Here is a 20,402-nt window from a genome sequence, read left to right on the forward strand (position 1 = left end):
ATACAAAAGAGTATAATCTGTATGAATCTGTTTACATGAAATCAAGAACAGGCTAAACTAATCTATGGTGATAGAAATCAGAAAAATGGTTGCCATGGGGGTGGGGAGGAAAGAAGCCCAAGGGAACTTTCTGGGGTGAGGAAAATATTCTCCATCTTGTTTTGGGCAGTGGTTACAGACTATATACAATTGTCCCATAGTGTCAAATTGTAAGTTAAGATCTGTGCATTTTTTAAAAGATTTTATTTATTTATTTATTTAGAGAGTGAGAGAGCAGGGGGAGGGGCAGAGGAGGAGGGAGAGAGAATCTCAAGCAGATTCCCCACTGAGCGTGGAGCCTGACACTGGGCTCAATCTCGTGACTCTGAGATCATAATCTGAGCTGAAAGCAAGAGTCGGATGCTTAACAGACTGATCCACCCCGGTGCCCCAAGATCTGTGCATTTTATTGATTTAATTTTACCTCATTTAAAAAATAAAAATGGAAAAAAAATTTTAAGTGGAAAAAGAAAAGGAGGGTGCCTGGGTGGCTCAGTCGGTTAAGCATCTGCCTTTGGCTCAGGTCATGATCCCAGAGTCCTGGGATCGAGTCCCACATCAGGCTGTCTGCTCAGCAGGGAGTCTGCTTCTCCCTCTCACTCTTCCTCTCTCTCAAATAAATAAATAAAATATTTAAAAAAAAAAAAAAAAGAAAAGGAAAGGTGAATATCCTAGGAGGAAAAAAAGGCAAAGGATCTGGCAGTATCTGAGTCAAGTTTCCCTGGAGCTGATTCATCCATTTTTATTTTTTATTTTATTTTTAATTAATTAATTAATTATTTTTATTATTTATTTATTTGTCAGAGAGATAGAGCACAAGCAGGGAGAGCGGCAGGCAGAGGGAGAAGCAGGCTCCCCATTGAGCAAGGAGCCCAATGTGGGACTCGATCCCAAGACCCCGGGATCATGACCTGAGCTGAAGGCAGATGCTTAACCTACTAAGCCACCCAGGCGTTCCCCATTTTTAAATGTATTACTATGAAGAACTATCTTCTGGTACTTCATTGTTTGTTTGTTGTTTTACATAATTTTATTTCTGATAACTTCATGTACTTTGGGCTAAAGGAGCCTGGTCTCAAGCCATGACAATGTGTTGTCATGCCTTGGTTTGGCAGTCAGATGCTCTGGATTTGCTTCCTACCTGGTTAGACTCTTGCCTCATCTATCTGCCTTGGCCGCTTGGTAGTTGTGTGACTTTGGGCAAATTGCTTAACCTCTCAAGGCATGACTTCCTCCTGGGGTAAAAGCAGGGATGACATCCCCTAGCAATGCTGTTGTGAGGGCCGACTGAGCCAATGTCAGGGGCCTAGCACAGAAAAGGGCAGAGAGAGCATGGCTGGGTGAATGGGTTTGCCCGGTAAGAGGCAGGGTGTCCAGTTACATTTGAATTTCAAACAAACAACAAATAATTTTTAGTATACGATGGTTATGAATTGAATGCTTGTCCCCCGTGCACCCCCCAAATTCATATGTTGAAGCCCTAACCCTCAGTGTGACTGTATTTGGAGGAAGTAATTAAGGTGAAATGAGACCTAAGGGTGAGGCCCTGATCCAATAGAATTAGTGTCTTCATAAAAACAGACACCAGAGAGTACTCACTGTTCCCTCTGTGCCCCCGACACCACGCACAAAGAGGTCATAAGAACACACAATGAGAAGTAGGTATGTGCAAACCAGGAGGAGAGCCCTCATCAGAAACTGAATTGGCTAGAACCTTGACCTTGGACTTTCCAGCCTCCAGACCTTTGAGAACCAGCCAAACCCACTAATCAAGTGCCAGGATGGAATAAAGAATTTTTTTTTAAGATTATTATTATTATTATTATTTTGGACAGAGAGATAGTGAGAGCAGGAACACAAGCAGGGGGAGTGGAAGAGGGAGAAGCAGGCTTCCTGCCAAGCAGGGAGCCCAATGCAGGGCTCTATCCCAGGACCCTGGGATCATGACCTGAGCCGAGGGCAGACGCTTAACGACTGAGCCACCCAGGCACCCCGGAGTAAAGAATTTCTTCAACAATTCGAGGACTCAAAAAATGTATCTTGCAAACCCACAGAATGGGAGAAAACATTTGCAAATCTGTATCTGATAAGGGACTTGTATTTAGACTATCTAAATGATTACAATTCAATAATAAAAAGACAAATAACCCAATTAAAAATAGGTAAAGAGTAAATGTTTCTCCAAAGAAGACATACAAGTGGCCAAAAAGCACATGAAAAGATGCTCAGCATCATTAGTCATTAGGGAAATGCAAATCAAAAGCACAATGAGAAACCACTTCACACCCACTAGGCTAGAATAAAAAAGACATAATCACAAGTGTTGATGAGGATAGAAATTGGAACCAACCCTCACAACACTGCTAATAGGTGCAGTGTTTAAAATGGTGCAGCTGCTTTGGAAAACAGCCTGACAGTTTCTCAAACCAAGAGGCATAGAGTTACTATATGACCCAGCAGTTCCACTCCTAGGTATATACCCAAGAGAAACGAAAACATGTCTGCACAAAAACTTGTACATAAATTTTTTTCTGTTTTTCTTTTTAAAGATTCTATTTTAGGGACGTCTGGGTGGCTCAGACGGTGGTGAAGCATGAGATGCTTGATCTTGAGGTTGTGAGTTCAAGCCTCAGATTGGGTAGAGATTATTTAAAAATAAAATCTTAAAAAAAAAAAGAAGAAAAATGGAGGTGACATAACAGGAAGTAATAGCAAAGAAGTTGTCTCTGAGGGGTAAAATTGGGGAGAGGGGAGGGAGAGGATAGGCAACCTGGATTTTGTTGTAAGCCTTTTAATGATTTTATTTATTTATTTAAGAAAGAGAGAGAGTGCGTGCATGTGTCAGCGGGAGGAGGGGCGGAAGGAGAGGGAGAGAGTATCCCAAGCGGACTCCAGGCTGAGCATGGTGCCTGACGTGGGGCTCAACTCAGGGCTCAATCTCACAACCCTGAGATCATAAACTGAACTGAAATCAAGAGTCGGTCGCCTAACTGACTGAGCCACCAAGGTGCCCCTGTTGTAAGCCATTTAAATCTGCCTTGACTAAAAACAAACAAGCTATATGCACATGTTTTTAAATATATTTGAACTAATCTCTACATCCAACGTGGGACTCCAACTCACAACCCCAAGATCAAGAGTCGTGTGCTCTAGGGAGCCAGCCTGGTGCCCCTTAAATGTATTTTAAAAAATGGAACCCTGGAACCTATTGAACTCTTTTACATGCCCATTTGCTATTCAGGAAACACGGGGTTAATTTTAGAGCTCAGAGCACCTAGAGGGAGGAGACAAATGGGAGAATTGGAAGAGAGTTGTCCTAGCAGAGGACATTCTCCTCTACCTTCCCAGCTGTGTCTAATGCCTGGGGCCTCTTTTCTTGCCACCCTTCACCATCTGCGGTTATGGATTCCAGTGGCAACCCCCAGAACACTTGTTCTCCAACCCCTTTATTTCTGGGAATCTTTATTTTTTTTAGATTTTTTTATTTATTCATTTGACAGAGACAGAGCTAGCGAGAGCAGGAACACAAGCCGTGGGAGTGGGAGAGGGAGAAGCAGGCTTCCCCCCGAGGGGGGAGCCCGATGTGGGACTCGATCCCAGGACCCCGGGATCATGACCTGAGCCGAAGGCAGATGCTTAATGACTGAGCTACCCAGGCGCCCCTATTTCTGGGAATCTTTACATCACTGCTTCCCAAACTTGTTGGCCCAACTTGCTTGCTCTCAGATGCCCAGCTTTGGCTTCCCATTAGATTCTTGCCCAACACTTACTTTCCAGAACTTGACACTTGGGACTTCCCTGATTTTCCTCACCCAGGCTCAGGTTCTAATTCCTCTGACACTCCACTCCCCACAGCTACAGGCCATCCCACCCTCAGCCCAACCCCTGGAGCTCTGGCCTGGGCAGAACCCAGGATCCACCTACACAACCGAGAGGAAATGTCATGCTGAGAGAATTGCCACATGTGTCTGTTGTCTCAGGCTCCTCACTGGTGACGTGGGAGAAATTATTCCTATTGTGAAGATTCAAGATGTCTAGCAGTAAGAACCGTGACTGGTCCAGAGTAGGCTTGAGATTCTTAGGCAAAGAAACACCGAGGTAGAATTTCGAGCAATGCCAAGAAACAGCAGTGGACGGCGGATGAGGGCAGCAGGAGTGAGTGAAGATTTCTGGAAGCAAAAACCAAGCAGAGAGTTTTAGATTTCAACAGTTCTGAAGGAAAAAAAAAAAACACAACAAAACAAAAAAGGGCTGTGTCTATAACTGGATGGTCTTCTACGCCCATCCCTGGGGCCCTGACGCTTTTGGCCACAGCCAGGGACACGGACACTCACCATCTTTTTTTTTTTTTTTTTTTAATTTATTTGACACAGAGAGAGAGACAGCGAGAGGGAACACAAGCAGGGGGAGTGGGAGAGGGAGAAGCAGGCTTCCCGCCAAGCAGGGAGCCCGATGCGGGGCTCGATCCCAGGACCCTGGGATCATGACCTGAGCCGAAGGCAGATGCTTAACGACTGAGCCACCCAGGCACCCCCGGACACTCACCAGCTTTAGGTGCAAAACAAAAGACTATATTCACCCAGGATTCCTCCTCTGCCTTGCTCTCCCTTCCATTTCAAAACATCTTCAGTCCCCTGTGGCAGGTCTAAGCTTTTTCCTGAACCCTTCAAATTGTGCCTTGACCTTCAATGGGCTGCAAGACTTTTTGCTTTACTTTCTCTAGAACCGACTTCCCATATGTTTGTACCCTCCTGACGTCCAACTATTTAAGAATTGATGTCAGTATTTCCCTGGGGAAATTCCTACTGACTCTGAGCTTCCTCGATTTCATGACTCTTTTATCAACATCTTTTCATTTCACTATCAATTTTTAAAAAAGAGCTTCTAAATACAATGTGCATGACTGTATTTAACTTTTGCAGGCACTTTAGCTTGTTTATTTCCAGAAACGCTGCTCAGAGGGCTGGGAATCTTTCAACCACATCAAGATATTTGACTTGGATCTGTTTTTCATGGGAAGCTGGTACTTTACTGATTCCAGACTTTCAGAATTCACAGTTCAGTAAGATTTTTTTTTAAGGTGGTGGGTGGGGTGGGTCCTCACGATAGGAACAATCGTCCATTACCACCCAAAAGAGTAGGAAGGAAACACTCAGAATGTAGAATGACCTTTTAAATTTAGTACATTAATCTTTTCTCAAAAAATGCTCTACATTGTGCTTATTTTTCTCATTTCTCTGCTTTCTTGTGGTTTGGCCACTAGGAGCGAACCAGCTACGGCGGGTGGAAATGGCGCCGCAAAGAGCTGCAGGGCCACCTAGTGGCCGAGATGCCCACATTGCACACGCAAGTGATGGCAGTCTTGCCAATAGCCCCCCCCCCCCCCAGATGGTGAACTCACACCTAGAGTTTTTGGCATAAGGATCAACCCTTGCTCCTTTATGGAATTTTTGAAATTAATTTTATAAATGTTCCTACAGCCTTCGACTTCAAAGGATTGCCTCGCCGTAAATCTGAAGACTGAGTTTCCAGCCATTGAATGGTGATTCTGAGCAGTGTTTCCTGAGTCAGATAGGCCTGGATTAGAATTTGCTGTCTGGGTGACTTTGGGCAAGTTATTTAAACTCTCTGACCCTCAGTTTCCTCTTCTACAATGGAGATAGTAACCGTGGGCAGGCTTGTTCTGAAGATAAAGGGAAGCTTGCATGTCATGTATTTTTGGCTGTTCCTGACATGTAAATATTGCTATTGATTTGTTCAATGCTTATGGAAAGATGGTAGCTTAGGGAAGGGACAGAAACTCACCCACCCAAATAGGCCTACATAAAAGGCTTAATATGAGGGCGCCTGGGTGGCTCAGTTGGTTGAGCGACTGCCTTCGGCTCAGGTCATGATCCTCGAGTCCCTGGATCAAGTCCCACATCGGGCTCCCTGCCCGGCAGGGAGTCTGCTTCTCCCTCTGACCCTCCTCCCTCTCATGCTCTCTGTCTCTCATTCTCTCTGTCTCAAATAAAATAAATAAAATCTTTAAAAAAAAAAAAAGGCTTAATATGAGATTCCTGAGCAGTGTCTCAAAAATCCTTCACTTTTTCTCAATAATGTTTTAAAGGTTTGTTGGGGGTTTTTGTATAGAGATCATGCACAGTTTTCTTTTTTTTTAAGTTTTTTTTTTTTTTTAAAGATTTTATTTATTTGGGAGAGAGACAATGAGAGACAGAGAGCATGAGAGGGAGGAGGGTCAGAGGGAGAAGCAGACTCCCCGCCGAGCAGGGAGCCCGATGCGGGACTCGATCCCGGGACTCCAGGATCATGACCTGAGCCGAAGGCAGTCGCTTAACCAACTGAGCCACCCAGGTGCCCTTTTTTTAAGATTTTATGTTTAAGTGGTCTCTACCCCCAATGTGGGGCTTGAACTCACAACCCTGAGATCAAGAGTCGCATGCTCAACCACTGAGCCAGCCAGGCGCCCCCATGCACAAATTTTTTTATACTGATTTCTAGATATTTTAATTTTTTTTTAAGATTTTATTTATTTATTTGAGAGAGAGAGAGAATGAGAGCGAGCGAGTACATGAGAGGGGAGAGGGTCAGAGGGAGAAGCAGACTCCCCGCTGAGCAGGGAACCCGATGCGGGACTCGATCCGGGGACTCCAGGATCATGACCTGAGCCGAAGGCAGTCGCTTAACCAACTGAGCCACCCAGGCGCCCTAGATATTTTAATTTTTGATGCCATCATACAAGCGCTTTTTTACATTTCATTTTATACCCGGTGCTGTGTGTAACAGTGTGTTTTTATCTTGACTGTGTCTACAAACTTGCTAGAGTAACTTATTTATTCTGATACTTTATTTTTAGATTCATCTGGCTTTCTCTGCACAATCATGTCACTATTGAATAATGGCAGTTTTACTTCTTTCTGTCCAAACTTTTCTTAATGATTGCCATCTTGCATGGCCTAGGGCCTTTAGGATGTTGATGAATATTTGTGAGGCAAGCAGGCATCTCTGTCTCCATCTCAGAAAGCGAGCTTTCAAACTTACCATTAACTATGTTTGCTAAGGGTTTTTAGTGGATCATATTTAATGAGATCTCCTCTGCTTTCTAGACCTTTCAAAACAATGATTTCTATAGCTAATACTGGAGGTAATATATTTCCAACTCTTAACAGTGGTTATCAGGGGGTGCCTGGCTGGCTCGGTCAGTAGAGCATGTGACTCTTGATCTCAGAATTGTAAGTTCAAGCCCCACATTGGGTGCAGAGATTACTTAAAAAAGTAGAATCTTAGGGGCACCTGGGTGCCTCTCAGCTAAGTGTTTGACTCTTGATTTCGGCTCAGGTCATGATCTCAGGGTTGTGAAATCAAGCCCTGTGTGGGGCTCTGTGCTGGGTGTGGAGTCTGCTTAAGATTCTCTCTCACCTACCTCTCTCTCCCTCTCTTAAAAAAATAAAAAATAAATAAAATCTTAAAAAAAAACCCACAGGGGTTTTATCAGGATGAGGGTATGGGGAGAGGTTGTATGACATTACAGGGAAGTTTTACTTTCTTTCTTTCTTTTTTAAAGATTTCATTTATTTGACAGAGAGAGCGGTCACAAGTAGGTAGAGGAGCAGGCAGAAGGAGAGGGAGAGGGAGAAGCAGGCTCTCCTCTGAGCAGAGAGCCTGATGCGGGGCTCGATCCCAGGACCCTGGGATCATGACCTTAGCCAAAGGCAGATGCTTAACCAACTGAGCCACCCAGGCGCCCCGGAAGTGTTACTTTCTAAGAGATAAATTACTTTAGCATCTGAATAATTTACAGTGAACGTAGATTTCTTTTGTCATCAGTAAAAAGAAAGTTGAAGGACAATTCAATTAATCCAGTAAAAGGTAACGAGCAGCACATAGTAAAATAGATGAATCCCAGATACAGCTTTGTGATGATCTGTCCAAGTGCATATTTTTCACTAATTTTTTCTCATCATCACGTCCTCAGTCACTGCTGAGACTATTTCTTCATAATTCACACTGAATTGCAGCATATACTGAGATTTGGTCTCTGTGGTGGATGCTCTTGGTGCCCTGCCCAGTCCTCTTCATAGGCCAGTGCACCTATGTTCCAGCTTCCCTGGGTGTTGGCTGCTAAAAGCTCATGGCTCCATCCTTCTTTGGAGGATTCTCTTAGCTAATGGGAGCTGCCCTGCCAGGAGATGCCTGGGAGGTGACACACACCGCCAGTTCGGCCCACGGCCAATGACTGACTAACAGGGTGGGGTATAAAGCCCAGCTCCCTGGCCTCAGGGCAGGACAAACTCTGCAGTGTAATAAATACCCCAGAGCTCCCAGGGGATCAGGCTGCGGCTAGACCTCTCCTGAAAGCTCCAATTTGCTTGGCTCCTTCTCCGGCTCTGTCCAGCTTCCCTCGATTCTTTACAGGTTTCTCCCCTGGAGCCCTTCCTCCGTCAAGCCCTTGCAGGAGAATCCCGTCTGCCTCACTCTCTGCTTCTGGGGAGCTGAAATTTAAGTCCCCAAGAGTGGGCTCCCTTTGTCCAGGGCCCACCTGTCCCCTTGGTGATTTGGGGAGGGGACACAGAGGGAGGCAGCCAGGGAAGAGCTGCAGGGGAGGATGTGGTTGGAGCAGGGGCTCCCAAGGAGCGGTCACAGAGCACTAGGAAGGAACATGGCTGGGAGGGAATGTGGCATCTGAGGCTGTCTGTCCGACTTTAAAGCCTGGATTTGGAGCAATGACAGCGTGCCACTCTTCGTGCTGCCTAGAAAGTTCCTACAGTTTTTGTTTTGTTTTGTTTTTTTAAAGATTTTATTTATTTATTTGACAGAGAGAGACACAGGGAGAGAGGGAACACAAGCAGGGGGAGTGGGAGAGGGAGAAGCAGGCTTCCCGCTGAGCAGGGAGCCCGATGCGGGGCTCGATCCCAGGACCCTGGGATCATGACCTGAGCCGAAGGCAGACGCTTAACGACTGAGCTACCCAGGCGCCCCAAAGTTCCTACAGGGTTTTTTATTGTTATGTTAATCCCTATACATTACATCATTAGTTTTAGATGTAGTGTTCCATGATTCACTGTTTGCGCATAATACCCGGTGCTCCGTGCAGAACGTGCCCTCTTTAATACCCAATCACCGGGCTAACCCGCCCTCCCACCCAAAGTTCCTACAGTTTTAAGTTGCAACTTTTCTAAAAGCCGTAAGGGTGTGTGGGGGGGGGTGGGTGCCTGGCTGGTGCTTCATAGGGGGAGCATGCAACTCTTGATCTCAGGATTGTGAGTTTGAGCCCCACATCAGGTATAGAGATGACTTAAAGTAAATAAACATCCAAAAGAGTAAAAAAAAAAAAAAAAGCTGTAAGAGGTATCTTCCTTCATCAACGCAGCTTCTAAGGTGCTGCAGGACCAATATTTAGCACCCAGGCGGGCAGCAGCTCGGACAGGCTTCCGCCGAGTCTGACCGGCTCCCTCTGACTCAGCCCAGATCAGCAGGTCCGTGGTGAAGGGGTGGCACTGGGACAGCAGATTATTCAGATGGAAAAAAGAATTGGATCCCTATGTCACACAAGACCATAAATGAATTTCAGATGTATCAAAGCTGTCTAAATGGGAAAAAATGGGGGGCGCCTGGGTGGCTCAGTTGGTTAAGCATCTGACTCTTGGTTTCGGCTCTGGTCGTGATCTTGGGGTCGTGGGATCCGCCCCTGCATAGGGAATCCTCGCTTGGCAAGGGGGTCTGCTTGAGATACTCTGATTCTCTCTCTCCCTCTCCCTCTGCCCCATCCCCACTCGTGCACTCTCTCTCTCAAATAAATAAATAAATCTTTTTTTTTTTTTTAAGATTTTATTTATTTATTCATGAGAGACAGAGAGAGAGAGGCAGAGGGAGAAACAGGCTCCCGAGGAGCAGGGAGCCCGATGTGGGACTCGATCCCAGGACCCTGGGATCATGACCTGAGCCGAAGGCAGACGCTTAACCATCTGAGCCACCCAGGCGCCCAATAAATAAATCTTAAAAAAAAAACACATCAGGGTAGAAAGGATCTCTTAAATAAGATGCAAAAACTGCAAGCCTTTGAGGAAAAAACTTAATACGACTGTATCAAGATTAAAAGTATCTGTGTGACAGATGGCATCATAAAATGAAAAGCAAAAGGCTTTACAGTGTCAGATGGCAGATTCCAACTTACTGTGTGGTTCTCACTCACAGGGCTCCTGCCGGGAGGGGTGTCTCACCCTTGAAACCATTTGCCACCCTTACCCTCATCCGTTTTGTGTGACCACCCATAATGGGCAAGACCGTGAGCTAGGCCAGGCCCCCAAAGGCTGGGACAGGTATGGGAACTGGTGAGGCAGCTGGCCTGGACCCAGTTGAAGTTACTTTCTTTTTGCTTTTCTACAGAACCTGCCAAAGAGCTGTGGTGAAAGGGATACCTGACATGGAAGGTACCCTTGGCCCTGGTGCTGAGAGGTACACCTGAAGTCCCGTGTCCTCAGCTTTCCTAGGAGAATGAGGAATGTGCCCCAGCAGAGGGATCTAGAACGCTGGGGGGGAGGGGGAGGTCATTTGTCGCTTTTTATTCTGGAAGAGGGAGTATGTCAACCGCCATGAGGTGAGCCTGTCTGACATAAATTCAAAACTCCTTGCTATGCCACAGTTCCCTGTTACTTCTGTGTCTTATTTCTCACTGCCCGAGAGGTTTCCATGCAGCGCGGCTGGCCTGGGCTACCACAGAAGATAGGTATTTTCTAAATGAACTCAACTCCTCCATTCGAATAAAAGGAAGCTGTTGAACTCTCTTTAGTCTGCGTTTCTCTGGGGTTGTTTTGGGCCCTTACCCCTATTCACAGAACACCTGAGCAGTCAGCCCATGCTCTCTGCTTTTTGTGGGTCCCCTTTTCAAATCGACTAGCCTTCAAGAAAGGAAGGTGAGGTCTTAAGGCCAGTGACGACTGAGAGCTTCACAGCACTCTATTCGTGTTTGTTGCTAACTCTGATCACGATACACTAAAAAAAAATAAGCTTAATTTTTTAGAACATTTTAGATATACAAAGAAAAATTGCAAATATAGTACAGATGGTTCCCACCCGGCCCACACCCAGTTTTCCTCTTTATTAACATCTTATATTAGTATGGTAACTTTGTTACAATTAATGGAGCTCTGGGGTATTTATTACACTGTGGAGTTTGTCCTGCCCTGAGGCCAGGGAGCTGGGCTTTATACCCCACCCTCTTAGTCAGTCATTGGCCATTAATGAACCACTATCGATAACCAAAGTCCATACTTTGTTCAGATTTCCTTAGTTTTTACCTAATTTTTTTTTTGAAGATTTTTTATTTATTCATTTGAGACACAGAGATACAGAGGGAGAGCATGAACACGGGGAGAGGCAGATGCAGAGGGAGAAGCTGGCTCCCCACCAAGCAGAGAGCCCGATATGGGGCTTAATCCCAGGACCCTGGGATCATGACCTGAGCCGAAGGCAGACGCTTAACGACTGAGCCACCCAGTCGCCCCCCCTAATGTTCTTTTTCTGCTCTAGGATTCTATATGGGGTACTGTATTACAGTTAGTTGTCGGGTCTCCTTGGGCTCCTCTTGGCAGGGACAGTTTCTCAGACTTTCTTTGTTTTTGAAGACTTTGACTGTTCTGAAGAGTACTGATCAGGTATTTTTTTCTAATGATTAGACCAGAGTTATGAATTTTTAGGAGGAAGACCACAGAGGTAAAGTGCCATTTTCTTTCTTTTTTTTTTTTTTAAAGATTTTATTTATTTTATTTTATTTTATTTTATTTTATTTTAGAGAGAGTGTGTGCATGTGAGCAGGGGGAGGGGCAGAAGGAGAGAGAGAATCTCAAGCGGACTCCCCGCTGAGCACGGACCCCTGACGTGGGGCTTGATCTCACGTCCCCAAGATCATGACTTGAGCCGAAATCAAGAGTCGGACACTTAACCGACTGAGCCACCCAGGCACCCCTAAAGTGCCATTTTCATCACAATCTAACAAGGATACGCACCACCGATTTGACTCATCTTAATGTCACTGTTGATGGTGACCTTGATTCCCTGGCTGAGGTGGTGCGTGTCAGCTTTCTCCACTGTTAAGACTCTCTTTTTGCCTGCCTTTCCATACTGTACTCTTTGGAAGGACGTCACCATGCACAGCCCACACCTAAGGAGGAAGGAGTTACACCTTCCTTGAGGATAGGGTAGCTACATATTATTTGGAATTCTACTGCATGGGAGATTTGTCTTGTTTCTTTATTCAATCACCATATTAGTATCGAGTCATTGGTATTTACATTATACTTTGGGCTATAATCTAACAGTACTACTTTATTTTATGTTCAAATCGTTCCAGCTCTGATCATTTTGATCTGGGTCCCTTTGACAAAGCTCCATCAATGTACGATTGTTGCTGGGCCCTTCCTTACCCTCTCACTACAAGATGCTCCAGGTTCATTTGTATATTTCCTGTTCCAGTCCTAGAATCAGTTCCTTCTCCAAGGGGTTCTGGTTCCTTCTGGGAAAATGGTATTAGAAACCAAGATCTGGACTCAAAAGGTGCTCAGTCATGGTACTCTTTATTGTTAGAGATCTTGGGGCTACATTTTGGATCTTTTAATTTTTTTTTTAGGGCAAAGCCAATTCACTTGTTACTAAAGGTGATCCCTCTGTGCCTAATGAAAATGCCCTTGTAAGCTGCCACAAAGCCATAGTTGTTTTTTTCAGACATCAAAAATGAAGTATGTATCAAATCAACATGTACACCTTAAACTTACACAATGTTGTATGTCAGTTATATCTCAGTAAAGCTAGAAACAAAAGTAAAGAAGTAATAAAGTGTTTTTAAAAAATAAAGTGAATTCAGGAATTATCCACAGAGCATTTCTTTTTTAAATATTTATTTATTTATTCTTAAAGATTTTATTTATTTATTTGTCAGAGAGAGAGCAGAAGCAGGGGGGGAGCGGCAAGCAGAAGGAGAAGCAGACTCCCCCTGAGCAAGGAGCCTGATGTGGGACTTGATCTCAGGACCCTAGAATCATGACCTGAGCTGAAGGCAGACGCTTAACCAACTGAGCCACCCGGGTGCCCCTCTTTTTTTTTTTTTTTTTAAGATTTTATTTATTTGAGAGAGAGAGAGCATAAGCAGTGAGGGGCAGAGGGAGAGGGAGAGACAGAATCCTTGAGCAGACTCCCTGCTGAGTGAGGAGCCCAATGTAGGGCTTGATCCCAGGACCCCCAGATCATGACCCGAGCCGAAGGCAGACACTTAACTGACTGAGCCACCCAGGTGCCCCTTCACAGAGCATTTCAATTACTAGGCTTCAAAAGGTGAAAAACAGGATGGAGGAAGAAAAATATCAACCTCTACCTACAACCTCTATCCATCTAACAAGTATTTATGGATCCCTTACTTTGGGCTAAGCAGCAAAAATTCAGGATGAAAGGCTCAACGTATCAGTCTGGATGATTCTGTTAACAAGTGACAGAACTCTACGTAAGCTAGCTTAGACAAACAAACAAACAAAAACAAACAAGGAAAAAAAACATTAATGATGCACATTAACTAAAACTCTAGACATGGACTTCAGGCAGGAATGGTTCCAGGCCCTTGAAAGATATCACCATGGCTGACCCCATCCTTATTTACTTCTCTATGTGCATTGGCCTCGTTCTTGCCTATTCATAGAGGGCTTTTTCCCTGTGGTCTGGGAAAATGGCAAGCAGATCCAGTCCATATTGTCCTTATGACTTATGATCTTAGAGGAAGAGAAGTCCCTGTCTCCCAGCTCAGGGAAGACTCTGGCCCTCTTGGGTTCCCGTACCCAGGCCTAAACCAATCCCTGTGGCTATGGGGATGGGTGTTCTGATGGGCCAGCCTAGATCCACATGCTCAGTGCTCAGCTGGATGGTGGTGGCAGAGGGACAGAGCATTGTGAATGAGAGCTTTGCCTGGACCACAGGAGGTGGGAAAGGGCAAGCTGACAGGGGAGAGCATGCCAGGCATTCAAAACAATAGCTATCATCGGCTACAATAGCTATAAAGCTAGCATGGGCTTTAAAATAATTCCTCTACCCCCAGCCCCAGTTTTATTCCCCTGCTGTGCCCTCCCATGGGACGCTCTACTTCCCATTTCCTGTCTCACTGTCGTCTTCCCCACCAGACCAGAAGCTCAGGTAGGGCAGGGATAGTATCCATCTCCTTTACCACAGAATCTCCAGTGCTCACCGAGCCAAAAGAATGAGAAATGACAAGGACCCTATGCACATAACTGAGGAGTTAAAACAGAGGAAGATAAATCTAAGCAATCGTCACTGATAAGACTGAGGCCACAATAAGGACATGGACCAGTTCTCTTGGGGGGCATAAGGAGAGAGTTGCAGCACTGCCCAGATCAGAAGGGTCCAGATCAGAAAAAGTAGAAGGGACATTTCTCTTTCTTTCCTTTTTCCCCCTGCCCAGCATATGGACCACCCCCATTTCTGTGCGTATGCAATTCCTTACTATGTAAGTCTTGGAAGAACCCACTTCCCACCCCAGAAACTCTAAACCCCAGATACTGGCTTATTCTTGCCCCTAGGCATCTAGGCTTGGCCACCCTACTGTAAGTGAGGCAATACCTGCTTCAATGACTACATGGGGATCAAAAAGCACACAAAACAATCCCGACAGATACTTGACCCTCAATGATTGTGACTCCCTCTTCCATCCTGGGGAATAGGTGGAGGGGGAGAAGAGCACGGGACATTCAGGATGTGTGTTTGAACTTCAGACCTATTTCTGTTGGTATTGTGAGGGGTGGCTTTTTAGAGGTCCTTTTATCCAAAAATCTAATATGTTGTATGGGGGTCATGAAAGTGCATCGCTTAGATCCTCTGCTGGGGGAGCCTGGTTGACTGGCAGACCCAGGTGCTGCCCCTCTGAATCACTCTGCATTTGCTTTTGCACCAAGGCTTCTCAGCTGATGACCGAGCAGAGTGTGGGTACTGCTGCCCATTCCTAGGAGACGTGGGATCCTTACAACACACAACTTTGGCTCAAGGACTCCTCATTGGCCTGGCTGAAACTTTACCCAAACTGGATAGTCATCTGAGACTCTTCTTATCCAATCCTCCTTCCTTACCCTCCTTTCGCAGGTGTGAGACCTATATCAAGGTCTAAAGGCTCTCCCTGCCTTCTCTTGTCCTGGCCCTTTACTGTCTACAGGTGTTTCTCCCATAAATCTCTTGCCCATCTAATCCCATCCTGGTGTCTCGTTCTTGGAGAAGATGAGCTGATACATTTGTATTTTCAGAAGTTTTTGTGGTGGAAGCAGACATTGTCCAGGATGTGGCAATCCTATTAATTCACTCAGCTTCACCAGAGAAATGTCTGGTCACCACCAGCAGGTAAGTGAACTTTTAGGGGCCATGGGATAGAGATCACAGAGATATTGCCAATGAGATGTGAACAGATGATGCTAAGAGGGGTTTTGGATACATTTTTTAATTTTTATTTTATTTTATTTTTTAAATTTTAGTTATTCATTTGACAGAGACACAGCAAGGGAAGGAACACAAGCAGGGGGAGTGGGAGAGGGAGAAGCAGGCTTCCCGCGGAGCAGGGAGCCTGATGTGGGGCTCGATCCCAGGACCCTGGGATCATGACCTGAGCCGAAGGCAGACATTTAACAACTGAGCCACCTAGGCGCCCCTGGATACATTTTTTTAAAAAGAGGGTAGACTTGGCTGGCATGTCTTTTGCTCTTTGCCCTTGCCCTTGCCTGGAATGTAGAGGAGGTGCTGGAGATGGAGCACCATGAGGGGATGAGCCTGAGGCTGACAGCCCACACACTGGGGATGAGGAATAATAGATGGAGCGGGGGGTCTCTGCTGGCATCAAGAACCCACCATTACAAGGGCTAGGCTGCCCACCTCTGGACTTCTTATTACATGAGAGGAATAAGACCCCTATTTGGTTAAGCCATTGTAAGCTAGGTTTTCTGTTATATGGAGCCAAGCTGATTCCTGACTTTTGCACGGCTTGAGAAAGAAAGGTGGGGAGCTACAAGTGGTTTAGAAGACTGGAGAGAAGGAAATATAGAGGTGATGAGACTGGAGATGTGTACAGGGGCGAGATCACAAAGACTCTGTGAAGCCTTGCTTAGGAACTTGGGCTTTATCCCAGAGGCTTTTCCTTGAACCTGAATAATGTGCAAGTGGACCTTTCTAAAGGAGGAAAAAAAAAAAAAAAACCTTCTCCCTGACCCTCTCTCCACCACAGTATTCACTGAAAGTACTTTTATTGTAATGTGGAAGCATAACACTAGATACAAACTCCTTACAGAACCATAAAACCGTATTTACAAATAAAAATTGCAGTTGTCCACAATTTAATGTGACAGGTGATGTTGTTTTGCTGAAACTAATTACCACTCAAAACAAGGAGAGGATACTGAATGCAATGGCCCAGTTCTTTGAGTTTGCCTTACTTATAGGACTTGGGTCAGGCTGGCTCTGTTTGCCCACAACTTTTCTCCATGTGAATATTTACAACATCTGGTCTTAGTAGTGTGGGCTCTGGAGTCACCTGCTGTGGTAGACCACAGGGTCTACCACTTACCAGCTGTGTACTTTGGGCAAATAACTTCACATCTCTGAACCACAGTTTCTTTTTTTTTTTTTAATTTTTTAATTAATTTTTTTTATTCTTATGTTAATCCCCATACATTACATCATTAGTTTTAGATGAATGAACCACAGTTTCTCAAGAGTAAAATGGTGGTGATAATACCTATCTCAAAGGGAGACGGAAATGAAATAATCTGTGTAAAATGCTGAGCACGATGTGCTTGTATTCACGGTAGTATCAGTGCTAGAAGGGAAAGAGAGAGAGAGGAGGGGAAGGGAGTCTCTGGAACGCTCCACTATACACCATGCGGGGATGGCACCAGACTTCACTTGATGCAAATATAAATGTTAAGCATCAAGTCCAACTTTATTCTTTTGTAATTAGCGCGTGACAATTAAAGTAGTGCTATCTCCTCTCCATGATGATCACAAACACCAACAAAAACTTGGGCATTGTGATGCTTATTAAAATTTCTGCCTCTCTGACTTCTGAGCACCCATGGGCTCAGAGTTGTGAGCTGGGCCAGAGCATTTAAGGGCTGGTGTGAGATCTTTTAGAACTATTTCCCTCTGTCATGGTAGTCAGTATTCCAAATAGGGGCTACTTTGGGGGCGCCTGGGTGGCTCAGTCGGTTAAGCGGCTGCCTTTGGCTCGGGTCATGATTCCAGGGTCCTGGGATCGAGCCCCATGTCAGCCTCCCTGCTCAGCTGGGAGTCTGCTTCTCCCTCTGCCTCTGCCTCTGCCTCTCCCCCTGCTTGTGCTCTCTTTCTGTCAAATAAAGAAATAAAAAAAAAACAAAAACCAAAAAAACAAATAGGGGCTACTTTGGTACCATCCTGGCATTTGGAGGCAAATGACATGGAGCAAAGCATCAGCCAACATATAAAAGATAGCATGAGATAGCGGTAAACTTTGATCATTACAAGACACTGAGTTTGGGAGCTGTTTGTTACTGAGGCATAATCTAACCTATCCTGACTAATTCAGGCACCAACTTTGAGTGGTGATACTGTAATATATAGATAATATATATATCATTTGGATGATCCAGAATGTGTTTACATTAAGTTGTTTACATTATTAAAACAAAACTCTTAAACATGCTTAAAATGCTCTTAGACATGGTATTGTAGTTATGTAAGAAAACATCCTTTTTCCTAAGAGATGTATTTTTAAGTAAACGGGAGTAAAATGTTTTCATATTGGCCACTTACTTTTAAATGGCTCAGCAAAAGTGAAACAGAAAGATAGGACAACCCTGAAAACTAATAATACACTCTATGTTAACTAACTCAAATTTAAATTAAAAAAGAGAGAGAGAGAGAGAGATAGGGCAAAAGGTTAATAATTTCCAATTATTTTTTTAATGATCTCCTGTTCTTTTTTTTTTTTTAAGATTTTATTTATTTATTTGACAGAGAGATAGAGAGATCACAAGTAGGCAGACAGGCAGGTAGAGGGAGAGGGAGAAGCAGACTCCCTGCTGAGCAGGGAGCCCAATGCGGGGCTTGATTCCAGGACCCTGGGATCATGACTTGAGCCAAAGGCAGACGCTTAACCGACTGACCCACCCAGGTGCCCCAATAATTTGCAGTGCTAAGTGAAAACTATATATACTGTTCTTTCCACTTCTCTGTGGTTTGAAATTAAAAAAAAAAAATAGAGAGAACTCAGGGAACCCTCCCCCCCAAAATATGTCATTAGCTCCAGGTTTGAGAAGCAGTTCTAGCCCGTGGGGGGCACTAAAGCATTTTCAGTAGAGAAGGGACAGCATCAGATTTTTGATTCAAAAGGTTAGTTTGGCAGCTGAAGAACCCTCTGAGCCAGGCTGGGGCCTTGAGTGATCTAGGCAAGAGTGGCAGTGGGATGGGGAGGGGGCAATGGATCTGACACACCTTTGGGAAGTAGAATAGATAGGGCTTGGGGACAGCTTATGAGGGGCAGAGCTGGGAGCCAATTGCCTTCCTCCAAAATCTATTCCCGTGCTGTCCAGGGGGGTAGCCACCAACCATACGTGGCTATTGAAATTTAATTAATTACAATTAAAGAAAATTAAAAATTCAGTTCTTCAGTCACACGGGCCACATTTCAAGCACTCAGTGGCCATCCCTGGCTACTGGCCACAGTATTGGACAGTGCAAATATAGCCCATTTCCATCATCACAGAAGTTCTACTGGAATATGGTAGTCTACACCTTTCCCATTTTATTATGCTGCTTCCCCTACCCACTTTCAAAGGAGTGATATGGTTCCCTGTTCTCTAGAGGCTTCCAGACCACCAGGTAACCAAGAGACTTTAATACAATGTAGAACTGTGTCGAGATATAGTAATACGATGTGGAGAGCTTTCTGTGGGAGTTCAGAGGAGGAAACCAGTATTTCTGGGAAAAGGTAGCATTAATGGAATCTTACAGATGAAGGAAAACGGAAAGGGGCACGTGGGGAGGAACTTGAACCTGACGGAGCAGGGTCTTTCCCTGCTTCCCTGAAAGAAAGATTGCAGATGGCCTCTTGCCTCTCTGCCAGTTCTCCCCGAATTGATCTATAGGGTCAACATAATCCCAATCAAAATCCCAGCAGGGTGGGGTGTGTGTGTGTGTGTGTGAATTGGCAAACTGATCCTAAAATTTATGTGGAGATGCAAAAGACCCAGAATAGCCAATGTAATATCAAAGAAGAACAAAGCTCTAAGACAGACACTACCAGATTTTGAGACTTTCTGAAAAGCTACAGCAAATTAGACAATGTGGTACTGGGGTAAGGTGGGCAAACATACCAACACATGGAACACAGGATCCAGACCCCCATGTTGATGGTCACCAGATTCATAACAAAAGTGATTCTGGGGCGCCTGGGTGGCTCAGTCGTTAAGCATCTGCCTTTGGCTCAGGTCATGATCCCAGGGTCCTGGGATTGAGCCCCGCATCGGGCTCCCTGCTCCACGGGAAGCCTGCTTCTCCCTCTCCCACTCCCCCTGCTTGTGTTCCCTCTCTCGCTGTGTCTCTCTCTGTCAAAATAAAATAAAATAAAAATCTTAAATAAATAAATAAATAGATAGATAGATAGATATGATACCATGACATACTCAACCAGAATGGCCAAAACTCAAAAGACTGACTTACAAAGCGTTGATGAGGAACAACCAGAATTCTCTTATTATATCGATACCACCACTTAGGAAACATATTTGGCAGTAGTTACTAAATCTAAATATATGTATACTCTGTGACCCAGCAATTCCACTCCTGGGCATATACCCAACAGAAGTGAATGTTATGTCTACCAAAGGACATGTTCAAGAATGTTCTCTGCAGCTTTCTTCATAATAGCCTCAAACTGGAAACAGCCCAAATGTCCATCAACATGTTATCAGATTCCACTACTATAAAGCTCAGAAACAGATCAAATTCATCTGTACTGATGGAAGTCAGAATAATGGCTACCCTTAGGTGAGAACTGATGGGGGGGCAGGGCACGAAGGAGCATGCTGGAAATGTTTCAGATCTTGATCTGAATGGATGTTACCTGAGTATGATATAAGTAAAATTCCTCGAGCTGTAACCTGGCACATTTTCTGCAACACTTTAGTGGAAATACCGTATCCCCTCCCACTATCCTGATGCCCCAGTCCTGCCTTATTTCTCTTCATAGTAATTATGACTACTCAATTGTCTTGTTAGCTCGGGTTGCCATGCACAATGCCATACACGAAGAGGCTTACACAAGAGAGAGCTACTTTCTCACAGTTCTGAAGACT

General features: G+C 44.8%; 1 protein-coding gene across 1 annotated transcript in view; it reads left to right on the plus strand.

The window, feature by feature from the left end:
- CCDC117 (coiled-coil domain containing 117) overlaps positions 1-10,823 on the plus strand; it is a 54,969-nt gene extending 44,146 nt beyond the window's left edge. Inside the window, exon 5 of the mRNA XM_035017277.1 lies at positions 10,426-10,823. Within this exon, the coding sequence (XP_034873168.1) occupies positions 10,426-10,504 (79 nt within the window). The 3' untranslated portion in view covers positions 10,505-10,823. The remainder of the gene's footprint in view (positions 1-10,425) is intronic.
- The last annotated feature ends 9,579 nt before the right edge of the window (positions 10,824-20,402 follow it).

Source organism: Mirounga leonina, unplaced genomic scaffold (assembly GCF_011800145.1).
Source record: "Mirounga leonina isolate KUSES-001 unplaced genomic scaffold, KU_Mleo_1.0 Mir_171, whole genome shotgun sequence".
NCBI classification, from domain to species: domain Eukaryota; kingdom Metazoa; phylum Chordata; class Mammalia; order Carnivora; family Phocidae; genus Mirounga; species Mirounga leonina.